Below are 9007 nucleotides of genomic sequence, written 5' to 3'. Positions count from 1 at the left end.
ATGTTTTTATTAAGTCAATATTTTATCCATGCATATGCTTGTATATACTCAAAAATATAGAATTGGAAATAAATAGTCATTACATTTCAGGGTATTAATTCACAGAACCTCCCACAAGTTACTGTTGCACAGTATACATATATAGATTTATACTTTGTCCAGCGAGTTATTGATTTGTCGTTAAAGATATTTCTTCATCACAACTGTTGAAGTTTTTATTTTAAGCAGGTACAATGTACAGATAATGCAACTACAGTCCAGTCCATTACTATGTGCTGCTTAATTCTGTCTGAAGGGAAACTTGAAACTGTAAATTTTTGTTTAATATACAATTTGCAGGATGAGAAATTGTAAAGAGGTTAATATTGCAGCAGGTTAGAGTATATGGTAAACTCTGACAGTGAATAAATTATAAAAGACAACTCAGGCCTGATTGCTATAATATTTTGTCACTGAAGTTATGAAACATTCCACACCCCCTTTTTTCTCGAGTGAAGAGAACACAGAGACAGAAAAAAACATTTTAAACCATTCAGATATGGTATTTTTACCAAAAATAATTAAAAGAATAGTTCAGCCAAAAATGAAAATTTGTTGAAAATCATTCATGTAGATGAATTTGTTTCTTCATCAGAACAGATATGGAGAAATTTTGCATTACATTACTTACTCACCAATGGATCTTCTGAAGTGAATGGTTGCCGTCAGAATGAGAGTCCAAACAGCTGATTAAAAAAAAAATCACAAGTAATCCACACAACTCCTGTCCATCAATTAACATCTTGTGAAGCGTAAAGCTGCATGAAACAAAACCATCAAGATATTTTAACTTTAAAACGTTGCTTCTGGCCAAAATACAAATCCATAATCCACAATAACATTTCCTCTAGTGAAAAAGTTCATCCCCTATTGTCCTCTCACATCAAAATGCACTAACATATTTGTTTAGAACTGTTTTGCACTGTTGTCGCTTGTATACAGTGTGCATATTTCTCTCTTGATTCAGACTAAACTTATTCACTGGTTTAAAGTAAAAAAAATCTTAATGATGGATTTGTTTATTACAAACACGCATCTTTGATCAACAGTTAATTGATGGACTGGAGTTGTGTGGATTATTTGAACTCTCAGTCTGACGGCACCCATTCACTGCAGAAGTGAAGTGAGGAAGTAATGTAATGTTAAATTTCTCCAAATCTGTTCCAATGAAGAAAACAAACTGATCTACATCTTGGATGGCCTGAAGATGAGTAAATTGTCAGCAAATTTTCATTTTTGGGTGAACTATTCCAATTAAATAATTAAAGCAAGCTTCTACTGTAAATCACAATTTAAGTTTTTTTCTTTTTCTTTTCTTTTTCAGTGCTTGGCTCTTTCTTGGGGTTTAAAGATACTATGGGAGACATACTGGCAACACAACTGTGTGACTGTAAAACTCCTTTCCCTGTTCCACCTGTAAAGACAAGGAATGGTTCGGTACTGGGCCTGACCCAAAAACCCTCATATAGGAAGACACATTAGGTAATAATAAGACAAGCCTTGGATACATACCGGGGGAAATATTACAGAAAAGTAATAAAAAATAAACTGTGTGTATTTGATCACTTCTGTAATAACATTCGTAGATTACGCTTTATCGCCTAACAAAAATATAGTCACATTACCTGAAAATAGAAGGCCAAAACATGTAACAATGTACCATGTCTGTTAAATAGCTACAGTAGCTGTGCTTCAGGACAAATGGGGACCTTCTCGGGAGTTTAGGGAAGCCCACACTCCATGGCATCTTTGATTGGCATACGGAAGTACATTTCTCATTGGCCGTTTCTCAAACAGAGAATCTGCAAATTACTGGTAAGTGCTGTCTCTCTATTGTTGACTTCTGGCCTGGTCAGCGAGTCAGGTTGAGGCAGTTGAAAGATGAATCTGGCAGAACCACTTGGACATGAAGACAAGGCCTTTGGACTCAGAGCGGAGCTGTAGGATCTGTGAACGTGGCTGGATCAGCACGAGCTTTCAGAAGTTCAACAATCTCAGAGTGGGAAGCCTTTATGGCTACTGACAGAGCTGTGTGTGCATCCTATTAGTGATAGAAGGAAAGAAATGAAATGTGAATGATGCTGAAAGGCATGTTTGTGGTTCATGAGAATGACAGCATGTCTCGCAACCTGCCCACGCTGGCATCTCCCTAATTTGTGTAGATCCTATTGTGATTGTAAATGGACACACAGACTTTAAACAACAACAAAAAAAATGTAAGTATGCTGCTGCTTCTCTTATATGCATATTTATAGTTCTCTGTGACCCTTTACGAACAGACCTTTGATTATTTTTTGGCTCACAGTCCAGCTGAGAATCACTGCAATAAAAACACCCAGTTTGATTAAATGATAAAAGATGCATTGTTATGACTTCATCAGCCTGTTGGATTGATTACACTGTTAGATTCTGAAAACACCCATGAACAGTTAATGGTGCATTTCCTTTTTCAAAAGGAAACAATATTGGGAATTAATTATTAGTATGTAAGAAGCATTAACTACAAGTGTTAAATAGTCAATATTCAGATATTTTTGCTAATTAGGCAAAACACATCTGAATATCGATAATAAAATATACAATGCTGTTCAAATGTTTGGGGTCAGTAAGATTATTTATTTAAAAAAAATTTTAAATAATTTTATTCAGCAAATTATAATGTTATAAAAGATTTCTATTTTAAATAAATGCTTCTCTTTTGTACTTTTTATTCATATAAGAATCCTGAAAAAAAAAGATATATATATCGTGGGTTCCACAAAAATATTAAGTAGTACAACTGTTTTCAACATTGATAATAATAAGAAATGTTTCTTGAGCCCGAATCAGCAAAATAAAATGATTCCTAAAGTATCATGTGACACTGAAGTCTGGAGTACTGGCTGCTAAAAATTCAGCTTTGCAATCCCAGGAATAAATTATATTTTAAAATATATTAAAATAGAAAACAGTTATTTTAAATAGTAATAATATTTCACAGTATTACTGTTTTTTATCAACTAAATGAATAAATGTAGCCTTTTTGAGCATAAGAGACTTCTTTCAAAAACTTAAAAAAAAAACTTGCCAAATCAAAATTTTTGAACAGTAGTGTATATATTTTATTAGGAAAGATAGTTTAACATACATGCAGTTATGTTAAAATATTTTTCTTAATAATTATATAAGAATACATTTTTCCTAATAATAATAATAAAATCTAGACCAGTGAATAGCAAATAACTAACTAATAAGCAAACAACCATTTAAAAAAAACTGAAGTAACTACTTTTTACCACAGAGTGGCAGTGTTGCATTTTCTTGAAATAAAGTAAGGACTCAACTAATGGCTTGCCAGCTTCATGTAGCACTTTTGTGAAAGCACTGAGGCTCATTGTCTCAAGTTTTCACCAAAATCGTTCTTTAACATATTTTCAAATGTGTCAGAATTTATCTTATGTGTTGCACTTTAAAGTGTCACACACTGTCAAAAGCAACTACACTGTAAAACATTTCTACCTACTTCAATTAAAAAACATTGGTTACCATGACATTTCGGATCAAATAATTTTTACAATGTATTTTTCGAAAATGCACATGAAAAATCAGAAAAATGGAGATTAGTAGGCCCATTAAATTTCTAGTGTGAATTAAAAATGCTCATTTCTTATTTTCATGAATAGTATGGGAATTTAGGGACCTCAAAGTAAAATGTGGTTTTTAAATGCTGGCTCTTGTTTGTCAAGGTTAGGCATCACCGGTATAAGGTTTAATATATCAGTGTCTCTCTCACCTTATCTGTGAGTGATATGTCACACTCTGGTCTGTCCAGTAGTATTTTGACTATCTCAGTATGGCCGTGCTCACAGGCACACATCAGAGCAGTGGATCCATCCCGGTCCTGTATGTTCACATCAGCACCGCAGTCCAGAAGAACCTGGGCCATCATTGTGCGGCCATGACTAACTGCAAGCATCAGTGCTGTTTGCCCTGACTAGTGGGGAGTAACGAAAAAAAGTCTTATTTATATAAAAGAATCTTCATCATACCATATAATCAAATAAATGGTGTACTAAATAACAGCTAAATGCTGCACACATAAAGAATTTGTACAAGCTAAACCATTAAGAATTTAGATGTCTTGTATTACAAATATCAGTAGGCCTACATGAGTAACAAAATTTAGTTTTTTTGCTGTACAGGATATTGTGGTGTCTCGCTGTGTGTACCTGGCTGGCTCGAGCATTGATTTTGCCCATTCTCAGTAGCTGCTGAGCCACCTCCATGTCCTCAGGGCTCTCTGCCGCAGTAAGAGCTGCCAACATTATAGCAGTGTAGCCGGCCTTGTTCTGGTGATCCACCTCACACAGTCCTGATGAATATAAAATTAAAGAGAATTTTGGTATATCCAATGGTTTGCAGTGAAAGAGAATGAGATACAGAAGTTAAACACTGTCTGTTTCCATTCTGTAAAATAAATATATTGATACACACATATAAGACAAGAGTGGAAACTGCTACTATAAATGTAATATATATATATATATATATATGTGTGTGTGTGTGTGTGTGATCTGGCTCAAAAGAATGATTCATTCACAAATCAGACATTGTTATTAGTGATGATGCACTGAAATTTCGGCAACCAAAAATGTAATAAGTCTGAATGTATATGTGTTTGTGTGTGTGTGTGTGACCCTGGACCACAAAACCAGTCTTAAGTGTCAATTTTTCAAAATTTAGCTTTATACATCATCTGAAGCTGAATAAATAAGCTTTCTATTGATAGATGGTTTGTTAGGATAGGCCAATATTTGGCCGAGATACAACTATTTGAATATCTGGAATCTGAGGGTGCAAAAAAATCAAAATATTGAGAAAATCGCCTTTAAAATTGTCCAAATGAAGTCCTTAGCAATGCATATTACTAATCAAAAATGAAGTTTTGATATATTTACGGTAGGAAATTTACAAAATCTTCATTGAACATGATGAATGTAAAAACTTTAATTAGACAATAGACTGATATATCCAAACCAATTAATCAGCAATTATTTGGTCATTTTTGGATTATTGGCTTATAATCATACCTGTTTGGCAGATGAACAGTAATGTCATCTTATATTTCATAATATTAACATTTTATTGTATTTTTTTATTAAATAAATGCAGCATTGGTTAAATAAATGCTGACTTGCAGCTCTCTAGATTTTGGCATCTGTGTATCGAAAAACCCATATTGCCTGACCCCTACTTTAAATACTAATTAAAATTCTAATGAAATATGCTGATATTTCTCAGGTTCATCTTGTCTCAGGTATGAAAATGCAGGTCTCTCACCTGTGTCTAGTAACAGCTTGACCACAGAGAAGTTGGAATGGGACACACTGTAGTGCAGTGCCATGTTTCCATTACCATCAGCCAGGTTTACTATATAGCGCAGCAGAGTGGGAGTGTGGTAGCCCACCTCCCTCAGGTACAGCGTGACTGTCTCTGCCTGAGAGTCCTTCTGACTGGACACGTGGAACCACTCCTGATATAACACCATCAGAACCTGCCTCTGAGATTCAAAAGTCAAGAGTTAGCTTACTAAAGAAGACTTATAAAGGTTAAGGTTATAAAGTTACATCTATATTGAGTTGTATTTATTGTCATGTTACGTAGAATGGACAGAAAAATATCTTTTCCTTCTTGGTACATGTTTGAAGGCAATAAATCAAGTTCAGTGAATCGACATTAACTGCTTACCATGTCTTTATTTGGGGCAGCAACCTCAGCCGTGCGATCCTTCAGGAAATGACAAGCAGCCATGAAGTTCTTATCAACTAACTCACTGCAACAACACAGATTTAGCTGTAATTTAAATCACAGGGATGCATTAAACTCATAAATAATTAGACAGGACATAGTGTCTTCTCTGCAGTTTTTCCAGCCTAAGAAACTTTCGAACTGTTTACAAAAATAGACATAAGATATTAAATCATGCATCAGTCTTCCATGTGCATCAGCATTATATAAAATCATTGTCAAATACAGATTGGCTGCATACCTAAGCCTCAAAAGAAAATCTGTATTTGATACATATGAAATGCAATGCATTTTGGTAATTTGAATCTTGGTAACATTAGTTGAGAATTACTCATATTGCACTGGCCTCTCAAGCAAATTGTTACCAATATTTAAATGGCATAAACATCTTGATTTGGATAACACAAACATCTTCATGTAATTCTGGTACATGCAGATTTTGGAAAAGTTCTGTCACTTGAGGAATATGAACTGTGTTTATAATTTTACATTCTTCTGTATATGTGTTTTTAGATGCTTGTGTACTTGTGGGCCTACACCTGCACTAACCCATTCAAAAGTTTGGGATCAGTGAGATTTGAATAAAGATTTAAAAGTAATTTTAAAATATATTCCTTTGATGGCAAAGCTGAATTTTCAGTAGCGTTTACTTTAGTCTTCAGTGTCACATGATCCTTCAGAAATCATTCTGATATGCTGATTTGGTGCTCAAGAAAAATTTCTTATTATAAATGCTGAAAACAGTTGTGCTGCTTGATATTTTTGTGTAAACGAATTCTTTGATGAAAAGAATTTCCAAAAGAACAGCATGTATTTGAATTCCAAATCATTTATAATATTATAAAGGTTTTCACTCTATTTTTTGAGCAGTTTAATAGATCATTGCTGAATAAAAGTAATAATTTATTTAAAAGAAGAAGAAGAAGAAGATACAAAAGAAGAAGAAAAAAATCTTTCTGTCCCCATAGCTTGACTCTCATACTCTTTTGATACTATTAATGGTTGGAACTAGTTGCAGAAGAATATCTAATATGGTTTATTAACATGAACTTAGAACTAAAGCATGATATAAATATGTATATTTATCTTTGTATCTGGTGTATGAGGCTGCATGCCAAATCTCCCAAAACATCAGAAAATTAAAAAAAAATAAAAATGTATATAATTACATCATTCCCCTACCCCAAAATTATAAATATTGTAATGAAAATGGTGTTTTCATAATCATAAAAGAAGATACTCTCCGGTTTTCCCATATGGCCATGTAGCTTTAAATGGTTCAGCCTTTTGTTGTTAAGCAGTCCTTTAAGTGGACCATTGACTGGGCATATTAAACTTGTCACTCAGCGTTTGTACTTTCCTGCCAGATGATGGGCAGAACAAAAGGCAGGATTGTGTCTGATTCAGATAACAGAGGCTCCTGCTTTGGGAAACATGCATGAAAGGTCACTGCACACTTTAATGTGTTAAGCCAACTCATATAATGAACTAATGAGCTTTTCACACCAGGTTGAAAAGGTAAAGGGGGCCAGCACAAAATAAAAGTCCTGTGGTTCTTCCTTAAATACTCTTTGAAGTTTTTTCAATGGCAGAGATGCCATTGAATGTAAAACATATATAACTCCCATCAACTGACCACTTAAGCCATAGGGACTTAGAAAAAAACATGTATGAGTTACTTCTTGTTAGCAATAAGAATGTAATGTCATTCAACCCCCTCTTTTCCCCCCGGCCCTCCATCTCACCTAGCAGGCTGCTCCTCCTGGGGACTCGTGGCGGCCTGGGCAGCATCAGGCTCCTTAGAGCCCTCTGCCACCTCTGCCTGAACCCCATCACCTTGCTCCCCAGTAGCAGCAGCCTCCTCCTGGGCCGTTTCACTCTCCTCTCCCTGCTCCACCTCAGGCTCCGAGCTATCCACCTCCTCAACCTCATCCTGATCCTCCTCCCCAGTGGAGTCCTCACTGGAGGTGGTCTCATAGCTGGACACACAGATAACTTGAGTCAAGGGGGTTCTTTTGATAGTATCCCATTTTGCATTAGCTAACTTTTCTATGATCAGGATTTGATGTCAAACCTGTGTTTAGTTACGGCTAATACTTTCTGACCATATGTGCTTCAAAATATATGATTAATACTACTACTAATAATAATAATAATATTTTTATTTTATATTATATTTATTTATTTATTTATATGGTAAGGCCTGCTAATGGCAAACAAATGTAATTTGTCAGTTGTGAATGGACATGCAAAATTCTTGTGTTTATACAAGCTGTTCAAATGAGAGGGCCATCTGTGGGGTCTGAAGGGTTCTTATGTGGTGAGCCTGTCTGAAGAATGCCGCTCTTCATGGATGTTTTCAGATAGGCAAGAGGAATGGCATCCCCACAATTCCTCAGGGACATGGGTGAATGGAGGTCTATAGCTGCAGGTCAGGTGACTACACATTTATTAGGGTGTTGAGTATGAGGGCCTCTTTTGAGTACTTCAGATCCGAGACAAGGAGGTCATGCATTGGTTGAGTATTATGCTCTGCTATCGTCTTAGTAATCAAGATTTCCAAATATGATTAGTCTAATAGCTTTGTATACGGCTTATGAATAAGAGAATTGGACAGAAAATGGACATGCTGGACAGCCAAAGGGTGTGATTCAGCGTTTTGATACTGCTATTTGTGCTTGGCTGATTGTGACAGCGCTAAATAACAGAATGAAATTATATTATGGTGGTTTGGGTCAAAACTGTATGCAAATTCTGAAATCACCAGCTGTCATCGAACAACAGCAGTGCAGGACCTCTCTCAGGATAATCACAGTCTATCAGACATAGATGCAAACCAAATCTGCCAACACTCCCACGCAGTCTTTTCAAACAATGTTTCAAAACAGCAATATATATAAAAGGTCATACATGTATGTCACTTGATATTATTCACAATATAAATATTCCAGCATATTTTGGCATTCTGATAAGATAAGGTCCTAACTTGTGTTTTAATAACCAGTCATGCATTAATTCATTCTGAACTCTTCCTGCTCAAGGAATCAGCATATTGATTTTTTTGGCCATTCTTGTACATTTTCGAAAATACATTTGATATACATATATATACTGTATGTATTATATATACTGTATATATATATATATATATATATATATATATATATGTATACAGTATATT

At 35.0% G+C, this 9007-nt stretch overlaps 1 protein-coding gene across 1 annotated transcript in view; it reads right to left on the bottom strand.

Moving 5' to 3' along the window:
* Positions 1–1312: 1312 nt before the first annotated feature.
* LOC107692389 (KN motif and ankyrin repeat domain-containing protein 4-like) overlaps positions 1313–9007 on the bottom strand; it is a 61056-nt gene continuing 53361 nt past the window's right edge. The window contains exons 6-11 of the mRNA XM_016491426.1: positions 7572–7805; positions 5767–5851; positions 5359–5578; positions 4248–4390; positions 3812–4012; positions 1313–2080 (exon numbers count right to left, since the gene is read on the bottom strand). Coding sequence (XP_016346912.1) covers positions 1967–2080; positions 3812–4012; positions 4248–4390; positions 5359–5578; positions 5767–5851; positions 7572–7805 — 997 coding nt within the window. The 3' untranslated portion in view covers positions 1313–1966. The remainder of the gene's footprint in view (positions 2081–3811; positions 4013–4247; positions 4391–5358; positions 5579–5766; positions 5852–7571; positions 7806–9007) is intronic.

This window comes from Sinocyclocheilus anshuiensis, unplaced genomic scaffold (assembly GCF_001515605.1).
Source record: "Sinocyclocheilus anshuiensis isolate Anshui unplaced genomic scaffold, SAMN03320099.WGS_v1.1 scaffold70, whole genome shotgun sequence".
In the NCBI taxonomy this organism is placed as follows: Eukaryota; Metazoa; Chordata; class Actinopteri; order Cypriniformes; family Cyprinidae; genus Sinocyclocheilus; species Sinocyclocheilus anshuiensis.
The sequence above is the reverse complement of the archived record's forward strand: the minus strand, read 5'-3'. Positions and strand labels throughout refer to the sequence as shown.